The following is a 20,762-nucleotide window of genomic DNA, read 5'->3' as shown; positions in this document are numbered from 1 at the left end:
AGGCAGAATTCCCATTGGCTTTCTGCTTAAGGACTTCAAGAACAGGCATAAATGTTTCGTATTCTGAACCTCCACTGAGAGATGCTATCTGAGCAAAACTTAGAGCGAAAGTATCAGTATAAGACATGTGTCCTTCACCTTGAAATCATTATAAAAAGTAAGGTAAGGAATAGGCTTTTTGTATCTTTCATTACCTTTTACAAGGTATGTCCTAGATATCAGAGCAACTAAGCATACAATCAAAACCCTACTAGGCCCCCTGTTTAAATAAATTTCAACAGATGATCCAAATGGAAAGATACCTAGACATGGTAGATCAGCACAAAATACTCAAGCTGGGTTTCTGATCCTCCATCACTGCTTAGCCATTTGTACAGTCATTTGTTTTTATTCATACTAGTAAAACTAAGAGTTACTGTTAAGTGAAATAGAGCTACTTGCAGTCAGTTTAATCATTCGACTGATTTAACGATTTTGGAGTGAGAGTTGATGTAGGGCTGTCGGTACTGTCTTAATCAAATGTAACACCAACTTCAGAGTAAACTGACTATAGAAATATGCAGTATTTAAGGCTGTGGTCCAAACTGCAAACCACAACTATCCAAGGGTTATCAAGAATTTATTGTTTAGATGACTCCACTGGGATTAAGTTGGAGAATACACTGGGGACAATTTAATCTTTGGCTATGTATTGCTCTTTTTATGCAATACCACTGATGACAATGGCAAAATTTGCTTGAGTAAGGGATTTAGCCAAGACTACATGGACTGGAGGTAATAACCGTGGTAGAGATAGTCTATGACTACACTAGCAAGTAGTACAAAAAATAGAAGCAGATTGTTGAGTAAAACAGTTGTGCTGACAATTCACACTACATGTACCAGGGCTACTATTTTGGACTAGCTCTAGTCTGGTACCAAGACCTGAGTGCTTCATAGTGGTTGCAGCACAGGAGGTGTCCTCATGGAATAAGTTTTCTTGTTCAGCTTCATCTGAAAGTAATCCAGTTTGCATGGTCCAGGATTGCTCTGTGGTGTGAACCAAAGCACAAGAAGAGGGGGTAGCTGAGAGTTTCATGTCAAGAGAGCTCTCCTGATTTCCACTAAGGTGCCAGTGTAAACATAGCCATAGACTTCCAGATATAGAAGTGTACATTACTCCTGCTGATGTTAAATATGTATTTAAGTACTTATTTGAGGTAAAAAATTATCCTAATGAAATTAATTACCCAGACTGCTTTTAGATTCAGGATTTACATTAACCACAGGACTACAGTCAACATCTAAGGTAACAACATGTCACCATTCTGTTTGGTTCATAGGTAAAATTAGGATAATCTTATCTTTTTTTTTAAATTAAATGTTTGCTAATAGCATGCTGTTCAGCTACTTTTAATTAAAAAGAGCAATAATATTTGTGTGCTACTTCCTTGTTCTACAATGGGATCCATCTGGATAGTTGTCATAAAAGAAAGTTAAATACCAATCAATAATAATACAGTATTATAAGGTATCACTGCTGTTTTTGAAGAAATCTCCGTTGTACTAAAGGGTAATACTTCTTAAATATCATAACACAACATTTCCAAAAAATATTATTTAAACCTGCAACAGAACAAATATAAAGACAAGTATGTTACTCCACCTGCAGATGTCACATGGTGCATGATTACTAACAAGAAACCATCACACAATGCAAACAATTTTGTCTCTGCCTGCCACTCACCTAACCTTTCTTCATTAAGAAAACCAGAGTACCAGAGTAGCTGCGAATGATTTGGCTCCCAGAACACCTGATCTGTTTTAAAATATGAAAGCATTTCAGCTGGAGTTTAAACTGAGTACCACTAAGTAATAAAAACATACCAGACGAGACAAATATTCACACTTAACACTGATGGCTCTCTTAATAGCATTTAACAGTCACCTGCTCTTACAAAACATCTTGCAAAAGCACTGAACAAATGCACTGAAACATCTTGCAGGTTGAGGGGGACACTGGAGGAGTCAGAGCATTATAAAACTAGAAAATGTGAAGTTGTGAGATGGTATGGCTACAACAATAACAGAGAGAAATGACACTCAGTTATTCTTGCTCCTTGGCTCAAATGCAATAGAGTCCATCTGGCCATTTGCACCAGACTACCAAAATGCTTTCCTGATAAACAAGACACACCTGTCATCTTGTTTGATGGGTTGCCTTCTAACTGCTCCTAAGAAGAAGACAAGGTTGGTGTTTGGAGGGCAATGGGAAGGGATCCAAAGATCAACAAAGGTAGGAACACACAGTATCTTCTTTTTCAGGAAAGTCTTCTGAAAAATTATTACAGATCAGATGTTCACATAGCAGGTAAGTGGGTAATAACATCACTGAAAACCTCGGTAGAGACCTGGTGGTTCTAGGATAAAAATTAACATGGGGTAGGACTGGAATTAAGTCTTTCGCTACTGGCATTTTTACCTCATTAAGTGTGAACAAAGACTATTTTATAAATGTTTTATTATATTTCTTGTTTATATAGTGTATTAAAACATGCCTTGTTTACTTACACTTTTCTGCTTTTCTTCCCCCTTTTCTGTATTTGCATTTCTTGCTTGAGCTGTGCTGGCTACTTTGAAAAAAAATATATTTCTTGTATTGTTTTGCTTTTAAAATATGTTTTGCATGATCAAAATGTTACACTTTATTTTCTGTCCAAATGATTCAAAAATTATATGAATGGAAAAACCCAGTCAGGTAGGCCCTGGACATTTTTACCAAGCTGACTGTGTTTGCAGTAGGGCTTGAAAAAGACAACTGGCTTTTTTACTGGACTGCAGTTTAGAGATGAGGTTGAAGGCATTAATTAAATAATTTGAAGCTAAACCTTGTTTCAAACAGACCTAAGGAAACAGGAGCTCAATCTATGTGTAGGGGAAGAGACCTACTTTTGAAAGAACTAGTTGTTTTTTCAAGGAATAAAAAGATGTTGCCCAGTGTTACCTGTTAGGAAAAGACTCAAGAAAGAAGCCAAATGTCATTTTGATTTATGTATGTTATAGGCAAAAATTCAGTTTTCTGTACCATCTTTTGGTTACATAAAACTGTGCTAAAAAGCTCTTCAAGTCAGTTGCTCTATTGTTACATCAGATATCACCTCTCTAACATCACTAATGTTTGAATTTTGAGACCAATTTTGAAGTGAGGACAGTGCATTAGATTGCTGCATGAGTACAGAGGGTCCTATGTTCTATACAATGAAGCATTAAAAGGCCTTTTGTGTTTTTATTTAAAAAAGTGTACTTTATATAAATTCTGTAGTGCAATATCTTCCTACATCATGTTACATTCTTTATGTTATATGCTTCCTCTGTAAACAGCTTTCCTGTATGAACTTCCTTTGCAGTTTGTGCGATATATTATTCCCCCCCACCCTAGATTTGGATTAATGTGACTGTTTACTCAAAAATTGTTCTGATTACTCTGTGAACATCTTTTAAATGTGTGCATTTGGTTTCATCATTGAAAAGGAATTAAACCTTTGATTAAGGATTCTGCAGTTAGTATAAAATATAAAAAATAGATTGATTGCAAAGCTATCTCCCTGAACAATCTTCATTTTCCAGCGATACGAAGAGTCAGACCCCTTTCAGGTGCACAGGGGAGCCACATCATCCTAAGACTCCTTAAGTTGTTTTGATATTCCACAACTGTTGGAGACTGACTCCGGAACTCAAAAACAAACCTTCTCTTACTGTGGTGCATGGATAATAAGTCTGAAATGGCTTCTAAGTTTTACAAAAACAGAAAAATATACTCAGGTAACTCTGTATAATTTTCTAAATAGCAATTCATGATGAATGAAGTGATCCTGGACTGCGCTTCTTACACCTGCTGTACTGGAATGAAAGCTAGGCCCAGTCCTGCAATTGCTCAATAAATGTTTTAATCGGGAATTATGCATGAGTTAGGTATTCAGGACTGGATACCGTGTATGCAGTCAAGACTGGAAAAACCAAATATCTAAACCTGTGCTTCTGGAAATGATATTCAGCATAGTCAAAAGTATATAATGAAATTATACCAAAAGCACTTGTAAATCTTGATCCTTTTGCTTCCAAGGTTTAAAAAAAAATACATTATCTGTTAATAAAGAGAATTGCATTTCTTTTGCTTGTACCATTTCAAAATAAATGTGCTTCTCTGAAGACATTTAAAATATGGCAGTCAATAAGGGTCTGGTCTTTGCATCTGGTTTGTATAGTTAAAGCTCCTGTTTGTTTTCATCAAGAGAGAGAGACTCTTGCCATCCTCATTTGTATTTCAGTCAGTCCCTTTTTCCATCAGACTCCCATTGGTTTCAGGGGAAATTCATCTGCACAAGGATTGAGGCTTTGATTTTACCACTGTTGAATTTTTAATTATTTTAATAGGGCAGAATCAGGTTTGCATAAAGCTTAGCTCAGGAGAGCTTAAAGAATCAAATTTCTGCTCCTGCAATACGTTCCCTATGGCTGGACTCCTCCCTTTCTACCACGCGGCACAGATCTGAGGGGGCTTTTTCCAAAGCGTAAGGGCCACCTGGGAGAAAAAGCACACAGAAGGAACATGACACAGACCTCAGTCTTGCCAGAACAACATCATTATCTTGAATGGGATCTTTCTGTGGATCCAGAGCATGGGATCAGGTCCCACTGGGACTTAATTTGGTCTTCATTAGTTCACTAGGATGTAAAGGCAGATCAAACAGGCCCATGTGATTTCATAAAACTGCACATAGAAAATACAGACCAACACTTAGGCATATAAAAATTGACTGGCATTTAGTTTTAGTCACTGAAAATATCTAGGAACTAAAAAATAAATATAGAAGATTAATGACTATAAAATACTCAAGAGCTCAATTTTAGAACAGTGCGACACAACATGATTGAAAAATGTTAAGCAGAATGCCATATAAATAGGTGAAGCTGAATGCAGCAACAAGTTGCAATGAACTGCAACTAAGGACAAAAAAAATTCATTTCTATTTTGAGAATTAATGACCAGACATTGTTTGGAAAGAAAGAAAGTTATAGTCCCAGTTTTTCAAATGACTGAAGAGATACCTCAACATTATCTTTTTATGCAAATACAGAAAACTTTTTTTTTTTTTTTTTTTTTTTTTTTTTTTAACCCAAAGGATTGTGCTGTGCTCATTGTTTGGCCAGCCACCAGAATCCATATTTTGGGGCTTTTCAAATTTGCCTCTGTTCCACGGGCCAGACTTCAGTGAGGTCTGTGGCATCAGCCCAGCCATTTCAAGCAGAGGGCAATGTTACAGCAAAAATGCTTGCTCTTTTACATTAAATGCATTAGGTATCTGGCTTTTACTCATTTAAGTGGCAGAAAATGACACATAAGTGAGAATTAACCTAGGTCCACTACGGGAGGTAGAAGCCTGCTGTTACAAACCACACGTTGGTTGGTCTAAAGTGCTTTTAAGGTTTCCATTCTTGCTGTCTCCGTGTCTTTGCAATGCTTGCTGTTACAGCACTGACCTGGAAGAAGCATTCTCCCCCTTCTGTGCATGGGGAAGTGAGAAGCCCCATCTCTGGCAACAAGCCCATGGAACTGATGCTACAATTTCTAAACACCTCCTGAGAATTTAACTGCTGGACCCTCTGGCTTTTAGCTTTGAGGCTGGACTGCTGCTCTTACAAAACTGTTGTAAGGGAGTATCCAATTTCAGCAGAAATCAGAGGACAGCAAAAAAAATACCTGTATTTTGTTTTCCTAAAAAAAAAAAAAAAAAAAAAAAAAAGAACATTTTGTAGCACATTCCTGTGTAGCTGCATACTTTTGCTTATGATTAGGATTAATGAGCAGAATAAACTTTATGATTGAGGGAATTAAAGCAATTTGTAGGCTTCTTTATAGTATAGCATAGGAAGCTATTGGTGCTGGATAAAAAAATAATAGCTTTGTTCAGACAGTGGTTAGATGGGTACTTTGTAACGAAGGCTTTGGTTCAGCATCTTTCTTTTACAAAGCTGGAGAATATCAGAGAAACCAAAGATGCTTTGGCAGTTGCCAATGGAATGACTGACATTTCCCTTTACCTAAATATAGGGGAAAGCCTATACTCCGCTTTTGGAACAGCCATGGGAGGATGGGTTGAGGCAAAGTTAGTGAGTCAGATGATAACCTTCTGTCAGTCCAAATGATTGAACTGAAAAACACACACAAGCTTCGGGGCATGGAAGACCTGCGGCAAGTCACATGTATTTGAAGCCCGTTTTTTCCAGCTATATGATCTGTGATAACAAAAGGTACTACTACCCCCTACAAAGCTTGTCTCTTATGTCCTTACACCGTAACAGCTTCAACAACGTTGCCGTTATTGAAATATGGGCACTGCATATAAAGAAAAGGGAAAGAGAGCTCAGAGATCATGTAGAAGGAAATACTGTTAAATCAAAGGAAAAAAGGATGTGAGTAATATTTTTTTTAATACCAAGTTACAAGAAATATTCAAAGAGATTGAGAACTTTTGGATATGTCTATATAGCCATTTGGCACTATTTATTGCCACAGAAATAACTATGTTTTTTTATTTTAAAATGGAACATATTTTTTCTTAGTTATGAAATGTTGGCAGTTTTCTATAAAAATATCAAATGCTTCAAGTTCTGGTCATTAAATCTTTGTTTTTCCTCACAGGATCGTTAATTAAACTGACAAATGCAATAACTAAAGTTATGCAAATAAAAAATCATGATTTACAGCACAGATAAACTGAAATACCGTAGTCCTTAATTAACAGATATACGCATGAGCTTTTTAACAGAAAGCAAGATACGTGAGATGCTTTAAGTAGAAGTTGCAATTTTGCAACATAAGTCTGTACAAAACCTCCAGGCAGCACGCTGTGAAGGAAGTACCTGTGTCCCAGGAAATGCTTTTTCCATAAATCCTTGTTAACAGTAGCTTTCCCCCCAACCCCAAACTATTTACAAATATATGCATTTTGCAAGCTCAAAGCACCTTTTTTCATATCTTTATGAATGCATGCATTGACATTTCATCCTTTCATGTGCAAATTCTAAAATTCATTGTAACCAAGAAAACAAAAAAGTTAAAAGAGTTCAAAATCTGTCTACCATCATAAGTGAAAGGATCAAAAATGTCAGATGTTGCAGAACACTAGCTCCTAACAGAGCTCTCTTTATTTTATTCACTGTTCTCGAGTCATTTTTTTCCTGTTTTTTTTCAGTTTGTTACAAAAAGCAGTCTTTTTTTTTTCTTAATTAAACAGTATTTAAACTAAACAACTCTTCATGCCATGCAAAAATAACATTTTATGCATTATTTTTTTTTTGAGGCTTTCCATGTTTTAGTTCATAGGCATTACTAACTGTGTTTTAAGAAAAGGTATTTTTATTGCTTTTGTAACTAGTCACATGCTAGTTTCACGTGTGGGACAGTAACCAGTTTCTCCTGGACTTGAATGAATTTCTGGGGCAAATAAATGGTTTTCCATTTTGTGACCTTCTTGGTTACTGTCTTGCTTTACCTCACCCACAGCATGGTAAATGTCTTGAGTACAGTTGTGACTCATGCTTTTGGGTGAAGAGCTGACCTGTGGCTCCTCTGTTAAATGGTTGCCATCACTGTGTTTATCCCCACAGCAATTTGTCTTGATATCCTGTTGTTTTTCATGTTTTATACCATGTAACTCCATAAAATCTTCTTCTTCTCCAGTGTCTATTTCAGTGAAGCTCCTCCTCTCTTTGGAAGGGAAAGAGAAAATCTTCTGTTTGGGAAAGAGAGGGGATGATTTTTTAGCAGGTCCCTGACAAAGGGCTGATGCATCAGCACCAAGTAAAGGTCGCTCACCTTGGGGTGAGTTTTCTTCTAGGAGAATGGTGCTGATGTGCTGCGGGGTAGCCTGTGTGAAGTCTGCTCCTGCCATTACTGGCAGTGGCCTTGCAGTGCTCGGTGGAGTTTGTGGAGCACCACCTCTATTGTCTTTAAAATTAACTTTGAGGGATCTAGATTTTAATGGGTTGCTACCTTTCAGAGAACTTTTGGGGCTTTCCATGGCAGTGTCAAAATGCAAATGACCATGCAAACCAGTTTGGGACCCACTGCCATCACTAATAACAGCTCTGTTGATTGGGTTATAGTCAAAGGTGACATCGGTTGGAGAAAACATTCTGTCTTTTGTGAATGGTATAAACTGAGAACTCCTTACTCTTTGGTTGTCTTCCAGGTTAACAGCATCAGCTGGAAATCTCATCTGCAAGTGAGAGCCAGGAAACAGAGAAAGGGGAGACCTCTCTGTTTCCGTGAAGTCAGTTGCACAACTGGCAAAACTGTCGATACTGGATGTGCTTCTCATGTCTGTTATGATGTCCGTAGGTCCAGTTGGCAATGGATCTCTCTGACCAGTAACTTCTTCCATTTCAATTTCTTCTTCATACATGGGTGGCTTTGCTGACTGGTCTTGGTAACCAGCATTAAGATTAGGCTGAGACTGAGTTTTAGTAATTTCATTATACAACATCTCCAGTTTTTGGGCACTGAGGTGCTGCGGGCTGGAGGATGCTGCAGCATTGTTTAATTGCTCGCGGGAGTCTTGTTGACTAACTTCTTGGTATTTGTTCTCATAAGACTTGTTTGAGCTTGTTTCGGACATTGTCCTTCTGGCCCATTTCCACCGGCTTGGGGACAGGTGGTTGTCATCAGGTGTCTCCTTTGGATTGGCTGCTTCTCCAGGCTTACCTGAATCTACTGCTACGTCTATCATTTCCATACTGCGAGCAAAGGCATCTTTCAGGTTCATGGAGACAATACTGCCATTTCTTTTAGCTCGCTCAAGTGCTTCTCTTCTCTTAATTGCCTTCTCCTGTCTTTTTTGCTCCTTATAAAACTCTGAGAAATTGTTCACAATAATTGGTATGGGGAGGGCTATGACTAGGACTCCAGCAATACAGCAAAGTCCTCCAACTATTTTACCTAATAATGTCTTAGGATAAATGTCACCGTATCCTACAGTAGTCATAGTGATTGTTGCCCACCAGAATGATGCAGGGATACTGGTAAATTTTGTTGCATCCTCATCCTTTTCAGCAAAGAACACAAGACTCGAAAATATCATTATTCCCATGGCTAAAAATAATATCAACAAGCCCAATTCATTGTAACTGCGCCTGAGTGTAAAACCTAAAGACTGAAGTCCTGTTGAATGTCTGGCGAGCTTAAGAATCCTTAGGATCCTCATGATACGAAATATCTGAACCACACGTCTGACGTTTTGGAACTGCAGGACACTTTTATTGGACTCTGTGAGGAAAATGGTGACATAGTACGGCAAGATGGCCAGTAAGTCAATGACATTTAATGGGCCTTTGAAGAACTTCCACTTATTTGGTGAGGACAGAAAACGCAACAGGTACTCCATGGTAAACCAAGCAATACACACAGCTTCAACGTGTGCTAGCTGAGGGTTGTCATTTGGCTGCCCAAATTCATCGATTTCTTGAAGCTCTGGTAGTGTGTTAAGAGACAAAGCAATAGTGGACAGTACGATGAACAGAATGGACACAATGGCCAAAATCTGTAAAACAAAATAAACAATGTTTTGGTTAGACTGATACAAGTGTATTTGTCAGGGCTTGCTTAAATCCTTTCAAACGTGCACATGTCAAACTCAGAATGGTGGAAGCTGCTTTGGCTGCTGCATTCATTATTTTGTTTTAATGTTTTGGGTTTTGCACAGAGAGAAAACATTACACTCACCTTAGACACAATCAAAACCTGATGGTTTTACTGCCTGCAGTAAGCCAATTCATTTCAGAAAGCAAGCCATGACTGGTCTTACCATTTTTTGAAGTACAGTGGGAGGTGATATTTATTATTGCAAGTTACCAAGTGAAGGATATAAAGTTCCTGCTAATGTGCAGAACATTATTAATTTTCTGCATTAAATGTAATTATGTAAAACTTTACACAGTGTGAAGTGATTGGGAAATACAATGTGTAAGCTGTCAATTTAGTACTACATAGTGCACACCTTCCTAGCCATGTGTAAATTTATGAGCCAAAAGTCAAAGTTAAGAAAAATAAACATAGTCCTGCTGAATTGTCATTTCTAGACCAATTTCAGGTGCTAAAAGAATCGAAGGTATTGGCCCTGAACTAGGTTGAGAGCAAGATGTTAAAAAGTAAGCAGTAGTATGAATGTGAACCCAGGTTCTCATCATGATTAAAATGTGTAAGGAGACAAATGCTTCCTAGAAATAATATTTCAATTTCTGTCTCAGGAGATGATAGGTTTTCTGAAATACTTTATTTTTCATTTTGATAAAGTTCAGGCACCTCTGTACCTCACAGCCTTCCATTTTGCCTGGAATAGCTGGTCATTCTCATTTACAGAACCAGTATTATGAGAAAAGAAATGAATCTATCAGAGAACCTTATGGTTTTACTACAACATTTAGTTATTTATACTCAAAGGAATATGGGCAGTTTTGAGATAGCATGTGAAGCATTAAAGTGATGCAAAAATTATTATAATACTTTACTTGGAAGAAATATATTGTTTTGGTTAGAAGTCCTAAGTAAATCCAGGTTTCTATTAGAAATACTAAAATAAATTGGTTTTTATTTTAAAGCTCAGTTTAAACTCATTCCTAAAAGCATTTGCTCTCATTTCTCAGAACTGGTACTGTTAAATCCATTTGGTGATGTTCGTTGTACTTCCAAGGACACACTAAGTCTGACAAAATTGCTGTAATACCCAAGAAGAGTGAAATGCAGCTAAGCAGAATGCAGGTGTGATGAGTATATGGGGAGAGATTGGCCACAGTGATGATAACGGCTCGAGAGATGGACAGGCCACCTCCCTCTAACTTTGAGAAAAATAGCAGCAAGCCTGTTTCAGCTAGAGGTTAGTAAGCACAAATTCAGCTCTCTAAGCACAAACTGAAATTGCTCATGGTGTGAGGGTCCGCATTTGGCATCATCTTCTACTTAAGTGCTATCTTTGGTCTTTTCAGCTAATAATAGTACAGAACAGGTAGTACCTTTCATATTTTGAAGTTGTCGTGGTTTAACCCCAGCCAACAACTAAGCACCATGCAGCCGCTCACTCACTCCCCCCCATCCAGTGGGATGGGGGAGAAAATCGGGAAAAAGAAGTAAAACTCGTGGGTTGAGATAAGAACGGTTTAATAGAACAGAAAAGAAGAAACTAATAATGATAACACTAATAAAATGACAACAGTAGTAATAAAAGGATTGGAATGTACAAATGATGCGCAGGGCAGTTGCTCACCACCCACCGACTGACACCCCGCCAGTCCCCGAGCGGCGATTCCCCGCCCCCACCTCCCAGTTCCTCTACTAGATGTGACGTCCCATGGTATGGAATACACCGTTGGCCAGTTTGGGTCAGGTGCCCTGGCTGTGTCCTGTGCCAACTTCTTGTGCCCCTCCAGCTTTCTCGCTGGCTGGGGTTGAGAAGCTGAAAAATCCTTGACTTTAGACTAAACACAACTTAGCAACAACTGCAAACATCAGTGTGTTATCAACATTCTTCGCATACTGAACTCAAAACACAGCACTGTACCAGCTACTAGGAAGACAGCTAACTCTATCCCAGCTGAAACCAGGACAGAAGTGTTCCAAACAGATTTGTATCTCTCTTTAGCAGTGTGGCTTCTGCCTTTTTTTTTCTTTTTTTAGCCATATTTATTGGAGAAATAAGATCCATTAATTTTTCCTGCCAAGTGAGTTGTGGACCACGTGTCTTCATCCTTCATACAGCCCATTTGGAAAACATACTCTGGTTAATCCATCCTATTTAGAAGGCCTATACATCCCACAGCAGCAAAAGCAGCCAATCTTAGTAAAGAATGAAGGCAATAGCACTGCATACCTAGGTAGGGCTGATTAATGAAATTTGTGATGGCCTGTAGCTAGGACAGAGGCGGACAAAAGGCAACACTATTACTGGAGAGCAATAACTACCTTTCAAGCTGTGAAAGTTGCCTGCATCAGCTTTCACTGTGAAAAAGTTTGAAGCTTAAATAAGGTATACCAGGTTCTCCCCTGAAATCACTATGAAATAACTAATGCATGCTTGAGTTCTCTAACACATTCAATGACATAATTACACTTTCAGAATTCAAAGAACAAATAAACATGGCACAGGTCTGAATTGTTGAGCTTGCGGTGTCTGTCAAACTGATGGCTTCCTCATTGGTGCTGGCATCAGAATGTAAATAACAGCATAGGAAAAAGCTGTGTAATACAAGGACCCAATTACTTGACATGCATTGTTCTTAAAAAAGAAAATAATGAGAACATATCTGCCCAATTGTCATTAAACTGGTTTTAATTAGGAAACACTGGCGTTTCAGTCTGTCATACACAATTTATTTTATGCCTAAATGTTTATCAGCATACAAAAGATCCTAGAAAAGAGGTGAGTCAATGTGTAGCACCACTTCTTAAACTGTATGACAACGCTAAAACTCCATGCATTTTATAGGTCTTGCACACAAAACTTTCCTGTTCAGAGTTGCCACCTAGGGTGTTTTACTGACAGCAGCCATCTAACTGTTCCAGCCATTCATTCCTAGGCTGGTAACACGCAAGCCTGAACTCTGCCAGCTATTTTAGTAAAATATACAGAATAGCAGGCCTGGAATTTTTAGTGTTTGTATTTATCATCTACAAGCATGAGTCTGTTCTTGGTGAAAAAAATTTACAGCAAACAAAAGTATTTTGGTTTTTTCTAATGTAAGAATCCAAGCTTTTATTTGTCAGGGACTTTGTTGTGTAATTAAAATTGTGCATCATTCCACACACAGTATGTTTTAATTATTGCAACTGATTAGATTTTACAATTTATTAGGCAAAAAATGGCAGGGGATCACTAGGAAGAACAAGAGCAACTATGAGAAAAAAAGAAGAAAAAAAGGGACTCCCTATTCTGAGTCTATATAAAGAACACTTTGCAGGTAGTATTATGCTGGTAAATCCTCATAGAACAGATGTAGCTTACATTAACAGAACCACCGAGTTTATAAGAAAGGCCTGTAGCAACCTGCTAGGCTAGCTATGCTGATACAGAAGAGTAAAAAACCCACCACCACTGACTGAATCTTTCCCAGCAAAACTTCCTGTGTTCTGGGCATGTTTCTGGAACTGTATTCTGGACTGAAACACCTGATAAATTTTGCAAACTCCAGGTAATCAATTGTCCTGGTTTTGGCTGGAATAAAATTAATTTTCTTCTTAGTAGCTGGTATAGTGCTGTGTTTTGGGTTTAGGATGAGAATAATGTTGATAACACACTGATGTTTTAGCTGTTGCTAAGCAGTGTTTATACTAAGTCAAGGACTTTTCAGCTTTTCACACTTCACTGCCAGCAGAGGCTGGGAGTGCACAAGAAGCTGGGAGGGGACACAGCAAGGACAGCTGGCCCAAACGAGTCAAAGGGTATTCCATATCATATTATGTCATGCCCAGTATACCAGCTACTAGGAAGACAATTAACTCTATCCCAGCTGAAACCAGGACAAACAGGCCACACTGAAAAAGTTCCACCAAAGAGGCAAGACATTTTGCTACTGATAACAGGGTATGGCCGTTACTGGCTACTGTTCTTTATTAGCATAAGGCCAGGAGACATGAAAAAGGAGACAAATAGGGACAAACCCTACTTGGATTTGGTCCAGACTGGAATGTGATGGAGTTATGGCAAGCCTTAAGCATGCCAATTCTAGCCAATCTTAATAGTTCTGCAACACTGAAAATTATGTAAGAATAGATGTATTGTATATGTTTGCAAATAATCCTTGTCTTAATTCGTGGAAAAATTAATTGTCAGTTACTAAAATTAGACCTAGGTACCAATTTAAAATGATCCTAAAACTATTACTGAGAAATAATACATCAGCCTCCAGTTGGGTCAGGTACTCTGACCTCAGCCTCCCCTTTGTCATTATTAGAGCTGAGTCAGTACTTGCAAGAGTGAGGACAGAATTTCATGATACAGTAAGAAAGAAGTTTACATCATTCTGTCATGAAGTCTCAAAACAGACATCCTTTGTAGTTATCTTACAGGGCCTGCAAACCATCATTACAAGTGGAAAATTGCCACTGCTTATGCACATGTACCCTTTCAGAGTACACCTTTCATCTCTTTTTACCTTTCCATAATAACCACTGATTGCAGACTCCTGGCACAGGTCTAACAGCTCCACATAGAATACAGTGTTTAATTTTTGAAAAATAAGATGGAGGAGAGGGGAATAATTTAACAGAATAACATAAATTTAGTTCAGCTTACAGCTCTATCACAGTTGCCCTTTCAGGAACACATCTGATAATGGTTCTGACAGTATGTGTAATCACTGAATAGCTTCTCTCTGCTACTCTTGATGTTCTTCCTTGATGACATTATTTAGAATTCTGACCTTTCATTTCCACTTTTTCCTAGATCATTATTATTAATATTTTTAAGGACTCAGTTTGAATGTTCTTCATTGATCTTTCAGGGGTATTCATTAAGCCTGACATTAACCTCCATGTATGAAGGTTAAGCTCTTAGTGGTGTACTTACCTGGTGCCCAACTGATGCACAGTCTTTTCTTTTTGTCTCTCTGCACTGGGATGACTGTCACGTCAAAAGCTTAGTCTAGAAATGCTCATTTAGGAGATTTTCACTAAAGATTTCATGACTAGCTTCATAGACACTCCCTATCCTATCTTTAGATACTAGAAGTGACTACTAGTTCATCAGTAGATGAGCAGTCACTGCTGTGTCTTCAGTTCAGCTTGACAGATCCAAGTTCCCATTAAGCTAGTGAGTGCAAGTACTTCTAGATGTTTATTCATGCTTCCATGAAGTTCAGTGGTGACTCTACCTAAGTAGTCATTTCTTAAGTGGCATATGTCCAGGGATGTGCTGTCCTATGAAGATCACCCAAACTGGGAGGCAACATGTGTAGTAGTGAAGCTGAGGGCAGGTAGTCAAAGGGACTACCTTTGCTTCTGTAATGCGGTGCCCTTCAGGTCTGTGTCAGAGGAGGCTCAAGGGAGGTAGTAGTTTGCTGCATGCCAATTCCTGTATGCATGGGAGACTAGTGATGATAACATCAGCATGATCACAATGATGGTAAGTCTAGCAGGAGGGGTAGTAACAGGTAGATAAAGCTGAGATTTTTACCGCTAGGTCACTCAAACTTCTTCAAGCACAACTGTATCTAAGCAAGGTATTTTGAAACTGGCTCTGGTAGGTTTACTTGACCTGAGAGAATACTACTGTCTTGGCACACCCTTGACTTCAGAAGTTCAGTCATAAAGCCTTTCTGTATAGCTGATATCCTTCCTGCTTAAGAGCTGTGCATGAACTCCAGTTTTTTTCACAAAGCCTTTCCATATCCATCCCTCTTCCACTGTGTGCTGACATTCCCATTCCATAGACTAATATTTGCCTTAGAAGACCTAAACTCTCAGAGGGGATAAATCTCCTTAGGAAAGATTCCTATGTTCTTTGAGAACAGCCTGGAATACTTCTGGTATAAATTAACAGTAATAAAATACATCTCTCTCCTGCATTCTCTTACAGGTAAATTACTGGGGTTTGTATTTATGCTATTAGGATAACAGTAATGGAATACGTTCCTCCTGCACTCTGTGGTGGGCAAACTGCATTTACTTCATTTACTTAATGACTTGGTTATTGCTTTAGGGAGATGACCTTGGTGTTTGCACCACCTAGAATTTCAGCATCAGGATTTAGTAAAATCAGGGTTTGAGCATTTGATTATGGCTGAATACGGAGGTGGCCTGGTATTAGGCAACATTCCAGTGGATAATATGGGAAAATGAGAACCCTGGGAATGTGGACTGAGTCTCTATGAATCTGACCACAGGGGCCATAAAAGTCAGAACACTAGTGGCATATTAGCTACATAGTACAAAATTAACTACAACATTGCTAAAATTTGCAGGATGTATTTACTAAACATTGTGACCAAAAAGTGGTGACAGATATGTTGGAGACCAGAGAAATTGCACTAGGCACAAGTAATAGGCAATGGATTGCAAGTGTGATTATTAGCTGCATCTTCAGCACGGCCCTGAAGAAAACTGCTGTAATTCATTAGGAGCAAAAGTTGAGGAAAATACGGGGGTGTCTATTAGACTGGCAAAGATGGGAGACCTTAAGTAGTCAGAGATGAAGGCAGTCTTTGTAGTTGGGGAAGAGGCATATGTATTCAGTTCAGCATCAGTGGAGACAACCCTGAATACTGTTTATTTAGCACAAAGTTAATGAGCATTACTTTCAGCTTGTTAACAGATTAAAATCCATATCAAGTCAGTTCTAATATTTTTTGTTGACCAGCAAAAGGCTGTCTCAGCTGGAGACATGAAATCCATTATTTCATAATTATAAATTGCAAACTGCCCACTAGGACTTAATGTAGAAGAAATGGCAGATCCAGAGTCAGTGTAAGTGAATGGGAATTGCTTTATTTTTTTCACTAGGAATTGGATAAGCCCATGAATTTGTCTGTCATATTATTGGCAGAAGTGGAGCTAGTACCTGCTTGAAATTATAGTGTAACTAGTTTAATCAATTAAACCATTTAATGTAATGTAGGTTACAGTGAAAATAAAAAGTCTGTCTAGCTAAAGCTTTCTTTTCTGTGTAAGAATGGGAGAGATTTAACTCCCTGTTACAGATAAACACAAAAAAAATAAAGAGTCATGTTAAAGGCTGTATTTATAAAATAGTTTTGTGTCTGCAGAGCTTTTTGACATCCCTAAATATATTTTTAGATGAAACAATTTGCCCATTTGTGTAAGGAAAGTCAGCTAAATTTACCAAAAATGTTTGAGATGTCTTTAATAAGTCCTTGTCTGTCCTCAGTCAGAAGTTTCCTAAACCTTTTGATGATCACTGCTGGCATGTTCCTTATGTTTAGGTTGTGTTTTGTACTGGCTGTCTAATTTGTATTACTTAGATGAATGTACTACAATCTTCAGAACTTCCATCTAAGTCATGACAAAGTGCTCGTGGTTCCCGACTCTTTAGCATAGCAGACGATATGCAAGATCTGTTCTGCACTCCTCGCACGCACAAAACATTGGCTTCATGACCAGGAATTTCACTTTCCCCAAAAACACCCCCCAAACAGCCCCGCCCCCAAACCCAAACGAGGACGTTACCCCCAGCAAGCAGCCGGGCTGACGGTGGGAGGCAGAGGAAGCGAGGCTGGGAGCGGGGCGGTAGGACCCAGCGGGGCGGGGCGGGGCGGGGCGGGGCGGGGCGGGGCGGGGCGGGGCGGGGCGGGGCGGGGCGGGGCAGGCCCGGGAGCTGTCCCCCCCCGTCCCGGTGCTGAATGGGGGCCCTCGGCAAAGCGGATGCAGCCGTGCGCTGTCCTGGGGCACCCACACACACTGCAGAAGGCCTTTATCCTACCACCTTAAATACACGAAGGTATGGAAAGTATACCATTTGTAACGGTAATACTGGCAAAATAAAGATAATGCTGGCACGCTCTTTGCTTCTCAGACAAAATACCGTCCAAGTAGACTGGAATCTCACCAGAGGTGAGAGATTTCTTTTTACTGCTTGCCATTACGTAAGTTATTAAAAACACCTGGCAAATCATGGTGGAGCTAAACAAGCAGGAGCAATGAAAAATCAAACCCCAATTGTCTAGCTCTGAGAAGTTTTAGGATAGGCTGTTGAATGGATACAATGGGGGAAATCAACACACCCGATGCACAGATTTGTTCTGACGCTACTAATTTTGATATTAACATTCAACTTAAAATAGAAGGCTGGATGTAACTGATTTCAAAAAGAAATGCTGTGGAAATTAGAAATTAAATTTCTTGGTTCTCACTGTTAGTATGTACCATTTAGTTTTAATGGAATTTGTTTACAACTGAGAGCTCAGATTATTAACCAGGACTGTCCACTTGAGTCTAATTTGCTGACCATACTAAGATTTTTCTTTAAACTATTCTCACTCTATCTTTTTACCATTGACAGAGACTGTCTTTTAGTGACATAACACAGTGAGTAAGGATGACCTCCCACCTGAAGATTGCTGTTATCTACCAAAGACATTTGCTACTCAGCCTTATTTGAAATTAAGACAGGCACAAAATTCAGACAAAATCTCTACTCACACCTTTAAATATTTTTTCTATTTTGGCTTCATGTCAATTTCTATATACATTTCATAACTGCAGCTCTATATAAAACATCTACATCAATCTATAGGTTTATATAAAGCTTATGCCAATATTTCCCACACTTGTGGAATCAGAGAAATTGTTAGGGAAATTAATCCAGTCTGTTGTTTCCTCCTTAGCAATACAGTCATGTGTAGTTAAAGGCCTGCATATCTTAACTGTCATCTTTTTTACTAACTGTAAGGTGAATTTCCCTTCTTCTTTTTCCCTCATAAACTATTTAGACTTCTGCTGGAAATATACACAATATGATACTTTTTCTCATTACTACATAGACTTGCTTTTATGACATTTAAAATATTAACTATAGCTTCAACAGAAATATATGATCCTTTCATATAATATCATGTGTTTTAGGATGCTATCACATTCTAGCAGACATTGATTTATTAAGTACACTCATTTCATGCTTCAAAGACTATGCCCATAACCATGGGGACTATGGACTAAACATAAATTTAAAAAGAGAGAGAGAGAGAGAGGGAGAGGTCAAGCTGAAGAAAATAGATAGATCTGTTTATCAGCCTTCAGTTTTCTGCATTTTCTGGGGGGAATTAGTCCTATCCCATTGGGAGAAATTGCCATATACATTTCCCATTCACAATGTAAAGAACTTAATTCTCTGTGGGGTTTTCAGCTCCTTGAATTAATAAAATTTACTATAAATATATCTAAAAGAGAACATTGATTTAACTTTAGAGTCAAGTCCTAATATATATTTTTATTTTATGCCTATCTTGTTATAAATCATTAGACAATATTCAATTCCCCATAATCCATATTTTCTCTTTTCACTATGTTTTATTAAGAAGATATTTAATATGCTTTAATTCCTTTTACAGTAAGTTTAATTATTCTAACTACACAACAATCCTACCAAAACATACTGAGAGCAACGTCATCAAATAATACAATAATCACTTGATAATCCACTCATAACTTCCCTATGAAGGAAGGAACTGCTTAATTTTTCAATCTCCTACTGCTATTTTAAAGTATTTTTTTCTGTGCATAGTTTACTGTGTATTGCTCTTGATTAACTTTTGGATTTTAGAATCTCCTTTCTTAAATAAAACCCTAAAAGTTATATATGGTGTTAGGGAAAGTTAACTCTAGGGGATGAAAAAAATGTGCAGCAGTTTAAATAAGATTCTAGTCTTAATCCAATTAACAGAGAAAGAAAATTGATTTGGTTAGATGTAGATGCGTTATAAAAATTTCCCACTGGTTTCAGTATGATGAAGACATGTTACTAAGAAGCAAAGCTGACAACCTGAGAAACTGGAGGAGAAGAAACTAAATAGTTAGTAAAGCCAAAGTATTCTATAAATGTAAAGTAAAAGGTAGCATTCATAGGCAATGTCTACATTGCAGGCGGAGGTGGAGTGGAGCCCTGTTTAGACTAGTTCTAAATAAACCATCAAGGACAGCAAAACCAATGTAGTTGTTGCAGCATGGAAATCGTGATTCTTACATAAACTATTTAGGCATCTTAAGTATCAACATCATCAGAAGTCAGATGGAGAACTCAAGTGAGGGCTGTTTGGAGTAACACAATAGCAGAAAGCAGTCTGCTGAACAAACTCATGGAACTCAATCTCTGGTTTCCCCTACCATGATCCCAAACTGCTGGACAGTTGATTAAAATAGTTGGGTGAGAGTTAGCCTAGCACAAATCATTTGGATGACAGATCTTTTATAACATTTTTGCCTCAATCTTGTTTCCGTTAGAAAGGATGTAGTTCAGGAAGAATGGGTTTTGCCACTGATAGATAAAATGGCACTGCAGAGCATTAGACAGCTTGGTGGCAAACAGGATACTTTAAGAAAGACCTAAACTAGACACAGATTCAGAGAGCCTCTGAAGGTGCAATAAATATTCATCCTGCATATCCTGACCCTATCGGATAATGTAAGCAGGTAATATAATCAGAGCTTATCACTATTACTGGTAGTGAATCGAGTAATTATTAACTTCTAATCTTTCAACTTCAGCAGCTCCTTGAATTCCAAACATTTGGGCAAAGATGGAGTCAGATTCTCTGAAAGCTGATGCAGACAACAGCCAACCTTTATTGGAATGCTCCTATTCTGAACATTTTTTAACCCATGGGAACGCGCTGCTGGTAGAGCTACCATGACAAGACTGATGGGATGGATCTGGGGACAGAGCTACATATTTTGAGTAGACTTTTTTACCATACTATTCAAATTTGTCTTTCATGTGGTAAGACTGTTTGTTTTCTCCAGTGACTTGGTCACAGTGCTGCCAGGAGTTTTACTTCCTCCTGTGGCTACACAGCCAAAATCTGCAAAGGTAGGAACTAGACTGCGAACAGTTCCTTGGCCAGGTTGAATGCTGAGCAACAGAGTTCAGATCCAGAATTTGGGTTAGAAACTTTTCCTTACGTTAGATGTCCCTTCAGAACAACTTTCGAAACTTCATCTGTAATACTCCAATTTCAAGCCTTTAAGGTGTGATGTATCCTGTAACACGTCCACAGAGTACCAG

General features: G+C 38.4%; 1 protein-coding gene across 1 annotated transcript in view; it reads right to left on the bottom strand.

The window, feature by feature from the left end:
* Positions 1-4,312: 4,312 nt before the first annotated feature.
* KCNB2 (potassium voltage-gated channel subfamily B member 2) overlaps positions 4,313-20,762 on the bottom strand; it is a 198,397-nt gene continuing 181,947 nt past the window's right edge. The window contains exon 3 of the mRNA XM_049827061.1: positions 4,313-9,581. Coding sequence (XP_049683018.1) covers positions 7,419-9,581 — 2,163 coding nt within the window. The 3' untranslated portion in view covers positions 4,313-7,418. The remainder of the gene's footprint in view (positions 9,582-20,762) is intronic.

This window comes from Accipiter gentilis, chromosome 2 (genome assembly GCF_929443795.1).
Source record: "Accipiter gentilis chromosome 2, bAccGen1.1, whole genome shotgun sequence".
NCBI lineage: Eukaryota > Metazoa > Chordata > Aves > Accipitriformes > Accipitridae > Astur > Astur gentilis.
Note: the sequence above shows the minus strand (reverse complement) of the source record. Positions and strands in the feature narration are given on the sequence as shown.